The sequence below is a fragment of the Narcine bancroftii genome, chromosome 7 (assembly GCF_036971445.1).
Source record: "Narcine bancroftii isolate sNarBan1 chromosome 7, sNarBan1.hap1, whole genome shotgun sequence".
NCBI lineage: Eukaryota > Metazoa > Chordata > Chondrichthyes > Torpediniformes > Narcinidae > Narcine > Narcine bancroftii.
This window is the reverse complement of record NC_091475.1, coordinates 5,697,776-5,716,607: the sequence shown is the minus strand read 5'-3', so window position 1 is coordinate 5,716,607 and position 18,832 is coordinate 5,697,776. Positions and strand designations below refer to the sequence as shown.

Genomic DNA, 18,832 nt, shown 5'->3' with positions numbered 1-18,832 from the left:
GGGAGAAAAAAAAACAAACTCTCATTTCCATCTCCACAGACCATTCAGCACTTCCAACATCATCTCGTTTGAGATTTCTAACATTCAATTCGATTTTTGACATTTCTCGCTCAATATAAGGAAAATTCTATTAACCAGTCTAATTTCCAACTTTTTAAAGACAATAATGCCCAAGTTATATCTCTCCTTTGACAAGATGGTAGCAATAACTGTGAAATCTTCACCCTCAAAGAGTTGGCTGCAAGAAGGAACATGTGGAAGCTCCAGCCATCGACATCCTATGCAGTCTCTTTAGCATAAACACAAGCAGACATTTTAAGTCACTATTAGTTGTTTATCAAGCCTACCAAAAAAAAATGGTGCTGTCGGCGTTGCTGCAATGGCAGCGCTGCCGCACACTTGGGGGAGCAGAGCGTGTAGACCCGGTACTGCTCTGAAAGGTTCATCCACCTGGTCCTAATGCTGGTGGCTCCATACAGGTGGGCCTTGTCCCACCCTTGCATGCCCCAGTGCGCCTGTCAATCAATCGTCGGGGGTGACGGGAGGGGAAGCAGCCTGAGCCTCAGCATGGGGCAGGCAGGAGGACATGTTGCTGCTCTTGCCTTTGTGTGAGGAGGCTTCGGTGTCTCGACCATGCAAGGCTGGAGGGTTTTCATCGTAGTTAGTCAAGGTGCACACACACATTCGTTATGTCTGTGGGGCTTTGCAGGAGGAACTCGTTCCCCAACTTACCAGGTACCTGGTAATACACAAATTTTTCTTAAAATTTCACACTAAAAATGGGGGGTGTCCTTATATGCCAGTGGGTCCTATATGATGTCAAAAACAATACTTATGGTTCTTATTTAGTGCTCATGACATAACATTATGCGAATGTGCAAATTGGGGAACAGCCCAATTGTAAGTATGAGTTGTTCATAACCCAGATGTTTTTAGCCTAGGGTCTGCCTGAACAATTTCATAAAACTCTGCTTGGGCCACAGCTGGAGTATTGTGCGCTGCCTGGAAGGAGGCGATTGCACTGGAAAAGATGTGGAGGAGATTCACCAAAATTCACCGTTGTGAGAAAGGACTGGATAGGCTAGGTTTGTTTGGAGAAAAAAGCTAAGTAGTTAAATAAAAATAATAAGCAGAATCAATAGAGTAATAATAAAAAATGTTTACCTTTCTCAGAAGTATACAAACCAGAGAGCATAAGTTTAAGGTAATGCTTAGAAAGTTTAGAGGTAATCAGAAGAATTTTACTTTCAATCAACAGATAGTTGGAATCTAAACACATTACCTGAGGGAGTAATGGAGGCAGAAACCCTTACAACACTTTAATGAGCACTTGAACCAGGGCACCGCAGATTTTGAGAATGGAATTAACATTGATGGGTTAGTATGGACACAGTGCTCTGATAGACCAATTTCAGTATTGCCTAAAACCTCTGCTGCCAATATAATCCCACTTTTTCTCATCCTATTTTATTTCTATTATAGCTGGCTCATCAAGTATGATACACATGACGGTGTAAAACTACAACTATACTATTATATCATACAATTCTCATTTTTGTCATACTCCACCACATGGTAGTGGTAAGTGGTTCACTGAAAGACATTTGGACAAAATTCAACCATTTATGCACAAGGTTTAACCCAAGAGGATACAGGATCAATAGCCATAAATGGTAATTGTCCCAAGGAACAAAGACCATCCAACTCAATCATTTAGGTTACGGTTGTAAGCTCACCAGATAATGCCAAGTACTAAACGATCCAAGATTAATCGATCCAACAGTCATTGTGTTGTTAATTATTTGAAATTGTAGGAAATCCCCAGATTGTGAGAGAATTCCCTTCCCAGGAAATGCTTTACATGCTGCTTTCTCAGTGTTAGAAACATACCTTTGATTTTATAGATACCCATATTGTATATAATTTTACAAACACATATTTGCTAATTTTTGTTATTTCAAATATTAATTCTTATACTACCCAAAATTAAATTCATAGGACATATAGTGTAACCAGTTATAAAAGAATACACAAAACCTTGAAAAATATCTTAAAAGTGTATGGAAGAATTTAAGTCTGATTTCCACAAGTCATCCATCACACAAGGAGCCCCCGCATAGAGAATGCATTTAAAATGGGAAAAGATGAATGGTAGATTTTTTTTTGCTCAACGAGGATGATTTGTGGAAGAGCCAAGAGTGATGTAGCATTCGATAAGCTTTTACATATTATTTTATGGCTGGGAAAAACTTTGGGTAGTAAACCAGAGGTTAGAGCCATGTATTTCAAACCTGGGATCAATACAGCACAGCTCTGATTTATATTTAAAAAATTTTTTACTTTTTTTTTTAAATCAGATTTTCAAAAATCCTCATTTATCAAAAAAATGTTTTAAATTTCAGATAAATGAGGATATCAGAAATAAATGAGAAATCCTCATTTTCTTGGAGCCGAACTGACCTCATAGGTTGGAAAAAAAATATACCCAACATGAAATTAGAATGACGATGGTCCTCGTTTCAGCTAACTCCCTCCCCTCTCTCTTCATTTCTTCTTTATCTTCCCCTGTTGACTTTTCTCTCCAATTCAAACTGCGGCCCACTGTCTCCCAGCCGCAAGCGGTCGGAAGAGTCCCTTGTCCCAGCATCATCAAGGAGAGACATCTCCTGCCGCAGCGGGGACCCTCTGGTTTCCAGGTAGCAGTGGGACCTCAGTGAGGAAGTGTCAGTGATCAGCGACGGCCAGCCTTTTTTTTTGGTGAGAATTAAACATTATTTTAACACTTGAAAAGCCTTCCCTTGTTGTTGTTTAAACACTGTTACAAGTGATTTGCTGTGGCTACTGGGCTGTTTTTAAAAGATAACCAGTATTTGGAAAACGTTTATCTGACATAGGCCCGGTCTCTACCATTTTAGATAATCAGAGTTGTACTATATTTTTAACCAAAGATTACTGTAAAAATTTGATGCTCAAGTGTCCATTAAAGGAAAATCCTATGGTCCATAGTCCCTAGTGATTCCAGACCCAAGCCATATGGTCAAATCTGACATTGCCTGTATTGTCCAGCCCACTTAAGGAGGTAACGGTTCCGTTTCTATGTGACAGATTATAGATATGTTTTAAAGGAGATAAATTTTGGTAGGTTTTTTAAGTGTAGGTCACATACAAACATTTCAAAACAGATCAAATTTGGAATAATGGAGCTCTGCTCATGCTAGACAGTCCGGCACCAAGAGCCTTTGCAAAAGCTTTGGAGAGTGCCCAAGAGACTTCACTAACGGAGTGTTGTTTTGAAAAGCAACAGATGAAAGAACTCGGAGGAGTCGGGTCGGAGCCACAGGAGTGCTATTTGCTATTCTAAGAGGGTCATGTAGTTTTTTTGCAAGCAGAGAGGGAGTAAAACAGGTTTCTCTCGGGGGGTGGGGGGGGGGGGGAAGGAGAGAGAATTCAGTTCTGCAGTTTTACAGTCAGCAGCAGCAGCTGGGACTGGAACAGGACAAGCTGGAAAGCTTGTGGAAACCCCCATTTTGAAGATGAGCTTGTGGTTCATACAAGAGGAGAGGACTGGTGACCTGAAAGAAAAAGGTTATCATCTGGAAAACCCTGATGGGGCAAGTTTCTTCAGCAAGACACTGAAGTGGCTGATTAAAAGGGATCAGTTTGTATCCTGGAACAACAAATATCTCTCTGAAAACTGACAAGAACCTTCCTGAGCGGTAACCATTTGCCTTTCAAGCACCAAAGCCTGGTGAACTTCATAAATGTTAAATTTTGTTCACAGTGTAAGATTTGTCTGCAACCAGTAAACTTGGAGGAATGAGGAGATTGGACTGTGAATCAAAGAAGTTTTCTGAACTTACACATATATTACATGCATGTACACTTAAAATTAGAAGGGGGTTAAGTTAATTAATAGTGATAATTAAAGTGTGATTCTGTTTTCATGTTTAAAGGTAATTAAAAGCAACTTTTGTTTAAGTAAACATTTGTCTTGGTAAATATCTCTTGCTGCTGGGTTTTGGGGTCCTCAGGGCTCATAACAATTGTCACATAATACCACATTTAGGATGTGACATACATGAAATTCTTTAACTTTGGCTTCTGTAAAGAAGACAGAATCGCCACTTTGTCCAGCATCCCTCACAGAAATGAGGCCCCAGTGAAGAAGGAACTTGCAACCCCTGGTTTACAAGACCAGTGCTCTAACCACTGAGCTATCAGAGCCTAATTAATGCTGACATAGAAAGCTACCTCTAGAATCTGTGAAAGAACAAAACAATGTCATTTGATTAAGATATCAGTGCCAACTCATTTCAGGAAATATGGAGAGCGAGAAGAACTCAACAAAGAACTCGTTCAACTCACATTTGAAGCTTTTAGATTTTCAATTCGTGAATCAGCAAGTCTCGATAGAGGAGAATGTGTCTCTACATTATCCATCTCAGATATCTTTTTCTTCTTTGGAATTCTAAACTTTCCCCCAATCTAAAAAGAAGAAAATAATCAGAATCAGGATTTATTGTCATGAACTAGTCATGAAATTCAGTGTTTTGCGGCAGCGTCCTACATACAAAACTTTAAAATAATCAGTTGCAATGTTGAATTTAGAAGTAAATACCCATTTTATACATTTTTTTAATGTACCAATGATCTTCACTGGATTCTCTATACAGTGAAAGAAAATAAATATTTAGTGACAGTGGTGCAAGAAAATAAATGGTATTTCTATAGTGCAGACAGATCTTTTTTTGGTGATTAGGGTAGTAAGAGAAGATTCAAGAGCCAGATAGCCATTGGAATGAAAAAAAACTTTAGACCCGCACCGACTTCCTGAAGTGAGCAATGAGAAGGGGTTGTGACCAGGGTGAAAGGGGTCCTTTTTAATGCCTCACATGGACATCTTTGATGGATGGGATGTCGGAGCTTGCAATGGACTTGGCTATATTTGCAACTTTCTGCAGCCTTTAGCAGCCCTGGCTATTTGAATTACCAAACCAGGCCGTAAGGTTTGCTGTCAATAATGCACCACAGACTTTTAATCGTGTGTTTGACGACATGCCAAATTCAGATATTCAGGCAAATGCCTAAACCTTGGTCAAATAGGTAGGTTTAAATTTTGGCTTAAAAGGAGCAAAGTGGTGGCAAGATTGAAAGAGGGAAATGATAAGTGATGCTCACCTCCACAGAGAAAGCAAACTAGAGTGAACAAGAAGGAATTGATATGCAAACTCTCCACTGGAAAGTTATCACAATATAACTGTATCACATCTGGAGTTAGAAATTAGTAGAATGCTATACATTAACACTTATCAAAAACAGAAAGCAAGAGTCTGACTGTTTTCAGTATATTGAATAGAGGGGCAAATGTCTTACTCAACCCTTACAGCCATGAGGAAATCAATTCCTTCCTTGACTGCACACGCTCCACTCAAATATCATGGGTACTAAATAATTGTCAAGATTCCTAATCCCTTGTCTTCACTCAAGGCACAAATCTCCAGACACCTCTTAATTCTAGAATTAACAGAGCAGCACACAACTTTTCCAAAAAAAAAGGCTTGGCAACAACAATCAACTTTCTGGGTAAACCAATAACAAATGCATACATTTTTATATTTCAAGAACAATTGCACTCACTACATCGAAAAAAAAGTAGACAAATACACTTTAAACTTGTAGTGGTTTCGTGGAGAATCAGTCAACAGCATGTTCCCCAAGAGTGGGCAACCGAGTTCAACAGATGAAGACAAAGGGGGGAGTGCTCATCGTCAGAGTGGGCTGAGCCAGAGTGGTAAGGTTTTGGCTCAACAGGCAAGAGGCGAGGAAGAGTTGGAGTTGAAGCCAGAAAGGAACAAAAAGGATTAATCAAGTAGGCGCAGGTAAGGGCAGGTTATTTTAAATATCATATATTTTGTTCATCTAGTCATAGAGAGAAGGAATGGCAGCCAAGGCAGGGGAATGTTCCACTTGCAAAATGTGGGTCATCAGGGAAGCCAGCAGTATCCCTGACAACTTTATCTGCGAGAAGTGCATCCAGTTGCAGCTCCTGACAAGCCGAGTTAAGGAACTAGAGCTGGAGTTGGATGACCTCATTCGGGAGGCAGGGGAAGTGATAATCAGGACTTACAGGAACATCACACCTAGGAGGCAGGAGGAGGGTAGATGGGTGACAGTCAGGAGAGAAAAAGGGAACAGGCAGGCAGTGCAGAACACCCTGTGGCTGTTTCCCTCAATAACAGGTGTACCATTTTGGATACTGTTGAAGGGGGAACCTACCAGGCACAAGCCACAGAGATCAGGTCTCAGGCACAGAGTCTGGTCCTGTGGCTAAGAAGGGAAGGGAGGAGAAGAGGCAAGCTGTAGTGATTAGGGAATCCGATAAGAGGTTCTGAGGAGGACATTGAGTATCCTGGATGAAATGTTGCCTCCATGATGCATGAGATATCTCAGATCAAGTTTACGGCATTCTCAGGAGGGAGGGTAAGCAATCAGATGAAGGGATCAATGTCGTTGGTAGGAAGGGTGAGTTAGTCCAGCAAGGAGAGCTCAAGGAGTTAGGCGCTAGGTTGAAGGACAGGACATCCAGGGTAGTGATCTCAAGATTTCTACCCATGCCACGAGCTGGTGAGGTTAGAAATGGGAGGATAATGCAGCTTAACAGGTGGCTAAAGACATGATGCAGGAGAGAGGGCTTCAAGTTTCTGGATCATTGGGCTCTTCCAGGGAAGGTGGGACATTTTCGACATGTTGTATCTGAACTGGAGGGGGACTAATATCCTCACGGGAAGATTTACTAGTGTTGCTCTGTGAGTTTAAACTAGATTTACAGGGGGAGAGGAACGAGTGCCAGTGCAGATAGAGGAGTGGAGGAGTAAAAAGATGATATTAAAATTACAAGTATCGTTAGAAGTCAGCAGGTTGAATGTGGTGGAAATGTTCCAGGTGGATCTATTTCAATGCAGGAAATATTGTAGGAAAGGCAGATGAGCTTAGAATGTGAATTGGCATGTTGAATTATGACGTTGTGGCCATTAGTGAAACTTGGTTGCAGAGGGGACAGGACTGTCAGCTCAAGGTTCCAAACTTCCGCTACTTTAGATATGAGAGAAGGTGGGGGGGTGGGGGAGTGGCAGTGCTTGTCAGGAAAAGTATTACAGCTGTGCTCAGGCAGGGCATACCAAAGAACATGTCTACTAAGGCTCTATGGGTGGAGCTGAGGAACAGGAAAAGGTATGACCACACTCATGGTGTTATAGACTGCCTAATAGTCAGAGAACATGAGAGATTGCACACAGCTGCAGGAAACACGGTTGTGATAGTAGGGGATTTTAATTTTCCACACATTAACTGGGACTTCCATACTGTAAAAGGACTGGATGGACTGGAGTTTGTCAAATGTGTTCAAGAAAGTTTTTCTAAATCAATATATAGAGGTACCAACTAGAGAGAGTGCAATACTGGATCTCCTTCTAAGAAAATGAGACAGGACAGGTGACAGAAGTTTGTGAAGGGAACATTTTGGGTAAAGTGATCATAATACCATTAGTTTCAATTATGGAGTAGGATAGATTGGAGAAATATTGGAGAAATTGGAGAAAGGCCAATTTTGAGGAAATGACAAAGGATCGAGAAATGCATGGATTGGGATAAAATGTTTTTGGGCAAGGATGTTTGAGGGAAGTAGAGGACACTCAAAGGTGAAATTTTGAGAGTACAGATCTTGTACGTTCCTGTCAGGGTCAAAGGAAAGATTAGAAGGCAGAGGGAACCTAGGTTTTCAAGGGGTACTGGGGATCTAGCAGGTATAGACAACATAGAGCAAATGAGGTACTTCAGGAGTATAGAAATGCAAGAAAAACATCAAGAGAGAAATCAGGAAGGTTAAAAGAAGACATGAGGTTGCTTTGGCAGACAATGTGAAGGAAAGTCCTAAGGGTTTCTACAAGTATATTAGGACAAAAGGATAGTAAGAGACAAAATTTCTCCCCTTGAAGATCAGAATGGTCAGCTTTGTATAGAGCCATAAGAGATCGGGAGATCTTAAATATTTTTTTCATCAGTATTCACTCAGAAAACAGACAGTGTTGTGGGAAGTAAGGAAAACAAGCAGTGAGGTCATGGAATCTATACAGATTAAAGAGCTTACAGTCTTAAAGCAAATAAGGGAGGATAAATCCCCAGGGCATGACAAGATATTCCCTCAAACCTTGAGTATAGAAATTGCAGGGGCTCTAGCAGAAATATTTAAACTGTCCTAAGCCATGGGTGTGGTGCCAGAGGATTGGAGGGTAGCTCACATTGTACCATTAATTAAAAAAGGATCTAAAAATAACCCTGGAAAGTATAGACTGGTGAGCCTGACGTCAGTAGTAGGTAAATTATTGGAAGGTGTTCTAAGAGATCAGATATGCAATTATTTGGATAGCCATGGAATGATTAGAAATAGTCAGCATGGATTTGTGCGTGATAGGTTGTGTTTAACTAATCTTAGTGTTTTTCAAGGTTACCAGGAAAGTTAACATATAACCATATAACAGTTTATGGCATGGAAACAGGCCATCTCAGCCCTACAAGTCCACGCCAGTTTACTCAAATACCTCCGCTAGATCCCCCGCCTATTCTCCGCCCATAACCCTCCAAACCCCTCCTATCCATGTATATATCCAGCTTCCTCTTAAATGAAAGAAATGACTCTGCCTCAACTATTTCCTACGGAAGATTATTCCATTCAGCCACCACTCTCTGAGTGAAGAAGCATCCTCCAATGTTTCTCCTAAAATTTTGCCCCTTTACCCTCAACTTGTGTCCTAATGAAGGAAAGGCTGTGGATGTTGTCTACATGGACTTTAGTAAGGCCTTTGACTAAATCCCACATGGGAATTTCATCAGGAAGGTTCAGAGTTCAGGTATTCATGGTGAAGTAGTGAACTGGATTCGACAATGACTGCACAAGAGAGGCCAGAGAGCAGTGGTGGAAGGTTGCTTCTCAGACTGGAGATGTATGACTAGTGGTGCACCTCAGGGATCAGTGCTGGGACCACTGTTGTTTGTCATCTATATCAATGATCTGGATGATAATGTGGTAAATTGGATCAGCAAGTTTGCAGATGACACTAAGATTGGAGGCTTTGTGGACAGCAAAGAAGGTTTTCAAAGCTTGCAAAGGGATCTGGAACAGCTGGATGAAATGGGCTGAAAATGACAGATGGAATTTAATGCAGACAAGTGTGAGGTGTTGCATTTTGGAAGGACAAACCAAAAATGGACATATATGGTGAATGGTAGGGCATTGAGGAGTGCAGTAAAACAGAGGGACCTGAGAACACAGATATACAATTCCCTAAAAGCAGTGTCACAGGTCGATAAGCTTTTGGCATATTGGCCTTCATAAATCATAGTATTGAGTACAAGAGTTGGGATGTTATATTATTATTGTTGAAGACATTGGTGAGGCCAAATTTGGAGTATTGTGTGCAGTTTTGGTCACCTAACTACAGTAAAGATATCAATACGATAGAAAGAGTGGAGAGAAGATTTACTAGGAGGTTGCCCAGACTTCAGGAACTGTGTTACAGGGAAAGGTTAAACAGGTTAGGATTTTATTCCCTGGAGCATAGAAGACTGAGGAGAGATTTGATAGAGGTATTTAAAATTATGAGGATAGCAGAGTAAATGTAGATAGGCTTTTTCCACTGAGGGGAGGTGAGATAGAAACCAGAGGACATGGGTTAAGAGTGAAAGGGGAAAGGTTTAGGTGGAACTTCTTCACGTAGAGAATGGTGGAAATGCAGAACGAGCTTCCAGCTAAAATGCAGGCTCAATTTTAACATTTAAGAAGAATTTGGACAGGTACATGATGGGAGAGGTATGGAGGACTGGGTGCAGGTCAGTGGGACAAAGTAAAATAAATGGTCCCGCACAGACTAGAAAGATCAAAGAAGCCTGTTTCTGTGCTGTAATGTTCTATGGTTTTAACGATTGTGCTATGATTAATCTTTAGTCTAATGTTAAAACTATATTCATACATGTATATATTTTAGTAAAAGTTGGTTTTGGGTGGACATTCTACAGATCGTGAGAAAGTGCTATCCATAAATAGCAATAGCAGGCAATTTTTTTTAAACAGGGTGGGAAAGTTGGTAGCACTATAGCGCACAATTTATAAAGACCATGGGGAAAAAGGTACCAACTTTCCCATGCTGTATGAATTGTGTGCCACAGCGCTACCAACTTTCTCTCACTGTTTAAAAATTGTCCGTTATTGCTATTTCTTTCCTCCCTCTCTCCCCCACTGCGACTTTCCCATGGCAAAGTTTATAGCTTCATTTTAATTTTTTCTTCCTTCACGTTCCTGCACTCACGCAAAAACATGGGTCATTTCAATCCCATAATGGAAGTACCCATTCTATACTTGCCTGATTGCAACGCTGGCATCTGCAGATGCCGGGGATTGTACTAGGGGTCGAGGCCATCATCTAACGCTGATGTTCAGCTCATTTTATTTTCACACTAGGCACTTAAAAGGCCCATTGGCCGTTAATTCCTGGAATCACTTGCAAGTGTGAAAGGGGCTATTCCCCGACCTCAGACTTCCATTAGAAATCAGCAAATTGCATAATACACGAGGAAACAACAGGTTTCCCACCAGCTTTTCCTACTACTTCTCTTTAAACATTGGCATTCACTCAACATTTGCCCATTGAATAAGGTGGAGGAGGGAGCACAGCAGAACTCAACCTACATTTATCATCCTTAGCCAAAATACTGCCAAGGCATTTTTTTTAAAATGAATTCACATTGAAAACATGTTCAACAAGGGCAACACAGTTAATGTAGTAGTGAGCCAGCAACCAGGGTTCGAATCCAGCACTCTGTAAGGCGTTTGCACATTCTCCTTGTGTCTGCATTAATTTCCTCCGGGTGCTCCAGTTTCCTCCCACCCTTCAAACCATAGCGGGTTGAGGGTCAATTAGGTGTAACTGGGCGGCACAGGCTTGTGGGACGAAAGAGACTGTAATGATGCTGTATGTCTAAATTTAAATTTAAGATACAAAACCCGAAAACATGATCATTACAAGACTGACTCCTATCACACCGATTTGCAAAGAATCATATTACCACAATAAATTCTTCACAAAAATTATAAATGTAATCAATATCAGTGTCTTAAATGACTTTGAAGTGCTATAGAGAACCATTTGTTAGTTTCAATGGCAACTAGGGTGCCCATTATGTTTCTGCCCCTCCCTCCCCCCAAAAGCTCTTCAACTGTCCACAAAAGTAGTGACAAGTTGTTCTGTCGGTATGAGCAGCGCCATCAGTGGCACCAATTCCTTCCGGAATATTTTGTTAACTATTCTAAGATGCGGTAGATTTTCGATTTACACTGGACGCATCTCACCCATAATCAATTCCTCAAACTTTTGTGTTGGATTAGTTGACATTGGAAACATTGCACTGAAAACGAACCAAACAGAATCCATCAGGAACTCTACCCAATTAGATATTGCCAAAACAAAAAATGTTGTGACAACAATCCAATCCATGGCAAATATCAATTATTATGAGTTCAGTCACCTATCAAAATGACTATCATGTTCTTCATTAGAATTATGGTCGACCACAGCATATGAACCATTGTGATCTCATTTATTACCCTCTCCTTTAAAATACAATATAAAAGGTACAACATCATTTAACAGTGTAAATTACTGAACAACAAAGCTGTACTGAGTACCTTGAATGTCCCTGAATGATCCTCGCCAGTGGATTGTGTCGAGACCCTTCGCCTCTCCATCCAGGTAGTTGCAGAGCCCCTATGTGCACAAACAGAATTTTCAGAAGCTTGTGGATGTTTTAAAAAAGAATCTGGAAGCTATGCTGTCAAAATGCAAAAATAAATTCATGAGTTTTTTTTGCTAAAATTAAACCTTGAGCATCATAAAAGGAATTCCCAGTGGAAAATTAACTTGACAAAATGGGAATTCTTGCTTAACATTGGATATTTACTAATGCTCTTCCATTCAGTTTAATCTTTAAAAAAAAATGCAGCGCTACTCCAGGTTTCAAACTTCATTTTTATAATGCAGAAAACAACAAATTTGACAATAACTTCAAATTGCCCTCAGCAACAAGGATGTAGAGTGCTTGATAGAAGTAATTTAACATTGTGTCTTATGTTAACCAAAATCATGAACTCATCAAATTAGTTCAACCAAATTCAGTGAAGGCATTATCAAGCGTGCTGACAATGGAAACAATGCTGTATATAGTAAAGTCCCCGGTATTCAACACCTATGGGGATCGGTAAATGCCAAATAAGTGTATTTTCCGTTTGCTTGAAACTTTCACCTTTCTCTTGCAATCTCCATCTTCTGCTTAAGGGTCATCAACATCATGGCCCATCCCTTCGCGAGTGAACATGAACACGGTGCTTAAAGTAAGCACTATATATTTACACCTGCCTCGTTGTGAACGAAATCTGTTTATGTTGGTCACAAGGCAGGAACTGGTTGTATGCATCACCTGGCATGCTAGAAGTGGATTGGCAAACTAACTTGCGCATTTTTAAAACCCTTTTTTTTTATTTTCCTTGATTTTTTTGCCAGTTGTTGGAGGCTACCATTTACTTAAATTCCAGATTCCAGGGGCCTTACTGTAATTAAGATTCACAATAGAAAATTGCAGCAAGACATGCCATCTGGAAATTGAAAATTATGAAATTTAAAAACAGCAAGGGATTGTTAAAAAAACACTTAAAAAAAGAGAAAATTAAAGTAAATTATATATCAGTATCAATCAGTCAGAGGCTAGCTAACAGGAAAAGAGGAGATAAATGGGCCTGGCCATCAGGAACCAGTGGGATACAAAAGGAATCAATACTGGGCTCAACTATTTGTAGGTGTTTAGGTTAAGCCCTTCTTTCTTCTCCTCATAACATTCTCCTTTAGCACTTCTTTCATCAGAGCTGTGCATGACCACAGATCTCTATCTTTACTTTAATGATACAGCTCAGCTGAAGATTCCATCATACAATCATTTTCATAAACCTCCTCTGGACTCTATCCAATGGTAACACATCTGGGCCCAAATAAGGCCTGTCCACCCAACACACAGGGGCCCAAAACTGCTCGCAATGCTCCAAGTGTGGTCTGCCAATGCCTTACAATGCCGAAACTTTGTATCCTTGCTTTTAAATTTGTCTCCTCTTAAAATGAATGCCAACACTGCATTTTTCTTCCTAACCTCAACCTGCAACTTAACTTTTAGTGACTCCTGCACAGGACTCCCAAGTCCCTTTGGACCTCTGGTTTTTTAATATTTCCCCATCTAGAAATAGTCTACATCTCAATACCTTCTGCTCATGTGCATGACCACTCACCTTGCACATTTTTTGCCCATTTCCCCCTACTTGTCCAAGTTCCTCTGCAGAGAGTGAAACATGAAAGTCTGCAGACACTGTGATGGTAGTAAAAACATAGAAATACTGAGGAACTCAGCCAGCTTTGCAGTGTCAATGGGAGGTAAAGATATATGACCAACCAATTCCCTACTTCATTCACACAGCCTGCGCCCGCCCCCCCCCCCCCACCCCCAACAACTTCATGTCATCCGCAAATTTGGCCAGAGAGCCATCAATTCCATTATCCAAATCACTTACGTATGTGAACAATACCAATATCTGCAGAACACTACTCATCACCAGCAGCCAAGCAGAAAAAGTCCCCTCTCACACTTTGCTTTCTGCCAGTCAACCAATCTTCTATCCACATAATACCACATGCTCAGCTTTACCTTAAACCCAGATCAATATGGTCGCTTCTGTTTCTGGATTCTCCAGGATAACCACTTTTGTCCTATGTTAGTCCTTAATCACTCAAATTACATGACATTTTCATGTAATTTGTGATGAATAAAGGAAGACTGGGGAAACTAAAGTGTCCAAGGCCTCCATACCTTCAGCATGTTTGCTGAAGAATAGAGCACCCACGCTGGAACTGGAGGAAGGGGGCCAAAAAAGAAATGACCAATGGGTCATTTGGGTAAAATGGGTAATTATTTAATTACATATTAAGCTATTTGCAGCAACGCCATTTTGGTGTCTTTCCAGTCTGCTCAGAAATCATGATGTCCCAACATTACAAATATTAATTAACATCATTGCACCCTCATGGAACCATCTACAAACACCTCAAATTTAATTCACTTTCAACTCTGATTCAGCAATGTGACGGTAATATTACAAGTCCTGGTAATGACAATACCAACAGAAACAAGACAGCAAATCTAATATCAATTTTGTTTACTGCTGTGTTAACAGAATGCCAGTTCATTCCAATCCAAACCCCAATTTAAGTACTGACAATATAGTAGTACATTTCATATTTCTTCAGTGGTTTACAAGTGACACACCACTGTGTCAAATAGAGCGCTGGGTCTCTGACACACTGTAAACAGTGGAAACTGGTGTGGTAGTAAGTGAATTTTTAATTTATACTGGTACTATTACACCAACCACTTTCATTTGTTGGAAATCTACAAGATACAGATATAAAAATATCAACATAAATGCAGTCATTTCCAGGAAGTGTGTGTGGTGCAAAGATAAACGTCAATTTAAACATTGCAACTGCGATTCCTGCTCCCTTTGATAAACGTTGGAATATCACATCAATGACAGAATTTCGAAAGGAATACAAATCAAGAAAAGGTTTGTTTTTGATACTGCAAAGGGAGTTTATAGGTTTTCTGCAGCTGAATACATGGAACTTCTCAGCAAATAAGACGTATGCAGCCAAAGCCAACCACACACCAACGCATTGGGTCACATCTGGGCTTGCAACTTCCCCCACTTCCTCACCCCTCCACCCACCTGCCCAACAACCCCGCCCCACCAACCTCCTGCCCAACGCCCCTCATCCCCCAACAAGCCCCGCCACTCCATCCCCCACCAACCCCCGCCACTCCATCCCCCACCAACCCCCGCCACTCCATCCCCCACCAAGCCCCGCCACTCCATCCCCCACCAAGCCCCGCCACTCCATCCCCCACCAACCCCCGCCACTCCATCCCCCACCAACCCCCGCCACTCCATCCCCCACCAAGCCCCGCCACTCCATCCCCACCAACCCCCGCCACTCCATCCCCCACCAACCCCCGCCACTCCATCCCCCACCAACCCCCGCCACTCCATCCCCCACCAACCCCCGCCACTCCATCCCCCACCAACCCCCGCCACTCCACACCCCCCACCAACCCCCGCACCTCCACCACCCCAACCACCCCGCCACCCCACCCCCCAACAAACACCCCCTCACTCAGTCCCCAACAACCCAGCAATCCTCCATACGAGCCCACTTCCCCAACCCCACCCCCCATTCAGCCCCCCCACCCCCCATTCACCCCCCCACCCCCATTCACCCCCCCACCCCCATTCACCCCCCCACCCCCATTCACCCCCCCACCCCCATTCACCCCCCCACCCCCATTCACCCCCCCACCCCCATTCAGCCCCCCAACCCCCATTCAGCCCCCCCACCCCCATCTAGCCCTCCAGCCAGCCCCAACCCCACCCATTGCGCCAATCCCCATCATCGCCGAACCCACCCCCCCCCCCAACAACCACCCCCTACCCCGGAAAACCTGCGGCGGGGGCGGCCAGGGGGGTGCGGGGAGGTTTGCGGCCCTCCCAGGCCCACGGCAACGGCCTCTGCTGCAGCGGCGGGGCCCGGCTCCACTGCGGCACCGAGCTCACGTCATCGCTGGGCCGCCTTCCCGAGAGGCCCCGGCCGGGGTCCCCGCCCTCGTCGATCCGAGCCCAGGCCCGAGCCGGCCCATGGCGCATGTCAGCGAGGAGGAGGGGGGAGGAGTCGCGCCTTCAGCCGCTCCGAGGCTGCGGAGGAAGGAGACGTGGCCGCGGGGGATCCGCCTTGGAGACAGGCCGTCGGTTCGTGCCCACCCCCCCCCCTCTATAAACACATCCCCCTGTACCCCTCCCTTTATAAACACATCCCCCTGTACCCCTCCCTCTATAAACACATCCCTCTGTACCCCCCTCTCTATAAACACATCCCCCTGTACCCCCCCTCTATAAACACATCCCCTGTACCCCCCTCTCTACAAACACATCCCCTGTACCCCCTCTCTATAAACACATCCCCTGTACCCCCCTCTCTACAAACACATCCCCTGTACCCCCTCTCTATAAACACATCCCCTGTACCCCCCTCTCTACAAACACATCCCCTGTACCCCCTCTCTATAAACACATCCCCTGCACCCCCCCTCTCTATAAACACATCCCCCTGTACCCCCTCTCTATAAACACATCCCCCTGTACTCCCCTCTATAAACACAACCCCCTGTACTCCCCTCTCTATAAACACATCCCCCTGTACCCCCCTCTCTATAAACATCCCCCTGTACCCCCTCTCTATAAACACATCCCCCTGTACTCCCCTCTATAAACACAACCCCCTGTACTCCCCTCTCTATAAACACATCCCCCTGTACCCCCCTCTCTATAAACACATCCCCCTGTACCCCCCTCTCTATAAACACATCCCCTGTACCCCTCCCTCTCTATAAACACATCCCCCTGTACCCCTCCCTCTCTTTAAACACATCCCCCTGTACCCCCCTCTCTATAAACACATTCCCCTGTACCCCTCCCTTTATAAACACATCCCCCTGTACCCCTCCCTCTATAAACACATCCCCCTGTACCCCCCTCTCTATAAACACATCCCCCTGTACCCCTCCCTCTATAAACACATCCCTCTGTACCCCCCTCTCTATAAACACATCCCTCTGTACACCCTCGCTCTATAAACACATCCCCCTGTACCCCCCCTCTATAAACACATCCCTTGTACCCCCCTCTCTATAAACACATCCCCTGTACCCCCCTCTATAAACACATCCCTTGTACAACCCCTCGCTATAAACACAACCCCCTGTACCCCCTCTCTATAAACACATCCCCTGTACCTCCCTCTCTACAAACACATCCCCTGTACCCCCTCTCTATAAACACATCCCCTGTACCCCCCTCTCTACAAACACATCCCCTGTACCCCCTCTCTATAAACACATCCCCTGTACCCCCCCTCTCTATAAACACATCCCCCTGTACCCCCTCTCTATAAACACATCCCCCTGTACTCCACTCTATAAACACAACCCCCTGTACTCCCCTCTCTATAAACACATCCCCCTGTACCCCCCTCTCTATAAACACATTCCCCTGTACCCCCCTCTCTATAAACATATCCCCCTGTACCCCCTCTCTATAAACACATCCCCTGTACCCCCTCTCTATAAACACATCCCCTGTACCCCCCTCTCTATAAACACATCCCCCTGTACCCCCTCTCTATAAACACATCCCCCTGTACCCCCCTCTCTATAAACACATTCCCCTGTACCCCTCCCTTTATAAACACATCCCCCTGTACCCCCCTCTCTATAAACACATCCCCCTGTACCCATCCCTTTATAAACACATCCCCCTGTACCCCCCCTCTATAAACACATTCCCCTGTACCCTTCCCTTTATAAACACATCCCCCTGTACCCCCCTCTCTATAAACACATCCCCCTGTACCCCTCCCTCTATAAACACATCCCTCTGTACCCCCCTCTCTATAAACACATCCCCCTGTACCCCTCCCTCTATAAACACATCCCTCTGTACCCCCCTCTCTATAAACACATCCCTCTGTACACCCTCGCTCTATAAACACATCCCCCTGTACCCCCCCCTCTATAAACACATCCCTTGTACCCCCCTCTCTATAAACACATCCCCCTGTACCCCCCCTCTATAAACACATCCCTTGTACACCCCCTCGCTATAAACACAACCCCCTGTACCCCCCCTCTATAAACACATCCCTTGTACACCCCCTCGCTATAAACACAACCCCCTGTACCCCCTCTCTATAAACACATCCCCTGTACCCCCTCTCTACAAACACATCCCCTGTACCCCCTCTCTATAAACACATCCCCTGTACCCCCCTCTCTACAAACACATCCCCTGTACCCCCTCTCTATAAACACATCCCCTGCACCCCCCCTCTCTATAAACACATCCCCCTGTACCCCCTCTCTATAAACACATCCCCCTGTACTCCCCTCTATAAACACAACCCCCTGTACTCCCCTCTCTATAAACACATCCCCCTGTACCCCCCTCTCTATAAACATCCCCCTGTACCCCCTCTCTATAAACACATCCCCCTGTACTCCCCTCTATAAACACAACCCCCTGTACTCCCCTCTCTATAAACACATCCACCTGTACCCCCCTCTCTATAAACACATCCCCCTGTACCCCCCTCTCTATAAACACATTCGCTGTACCCCTCCCTCTCTATAAACACATCCCCCTGTACCCCTCCCTCTCTTTAAACACATCCCCCTGTACCCCCCTCTCTATAAACACATTCCCCTGTACCCCTCCCTTTATAAACACATCCCCCTGTACCCCTCCCTCTATAAACACATCCCCCTGTACCCCCCTCTCTATAAACACATCCCCCTGTACCCCTCCCTCTATAAACACATCCCTCTGTACCCCCCTCTCTATAAACACATCCCTCTGTACACCCTCGCTCTATAAACACATCCCCCTGTACCCCCCCCTCTATAAACACATCCCTTGTACCCCCCTCTCTATAAACACATCCCCCTGTACCCCCCCTCTATAAACACATCCCTTGTACACCCCCTCGCTATAAACACAACCCCCTGTACCCCCTCTCTATAAACACATCCCCTGTACCTCCCTCTCTACAAACACATCCCCTGCACCCCCCCTCTCTATAAA

General features: G+C 44.0%; 1 protein-coding gene across 9 annotated transcripts in view; it reads right to left on the bottom strand.

Moving 5' to 3' along the window:
- The window catches only part of LOC138738433 (sentrin-specific protease 7), a 67,280-nt gene extending 51,331 nt beyond the window's left edge, over nt 1–15,949 (bottom strand). For 6 of the 9 annotated variants that reach the window (XR_011341547.1, XM_069888634.1, XM_069888635.1 and 3 more), the window contains exons 1-3: nt 15,633–15,948; nt 11,738–11,816; nt 4,366–4,485 (exon numbers count right to left, since the gene is read on the bottom strand). Coding sequence is in view for 8 of the 9 variants with exons in the window: in XM_069888634.1 (XP_069744735.1) it covers nt 4,366–4,485; nt 11,738–11,816; nt 15,633–15,844 (411 nt within the window). In the remaining variant the exon portion in view is untranslated. Of the gene's footprint in view, nt 1–4,365; nt 4,486–11,737; nt 11,817–15,632 lie in introns of all 9 variants that reach the window. The other 3 variants (XM_069888638.1, XM_069888636.1, XM_069888640.1) reach the window with 3 other exon arrangements.
- Nucleotides 15,950–18,832: the final 2,883 nt, after the last annotated feature.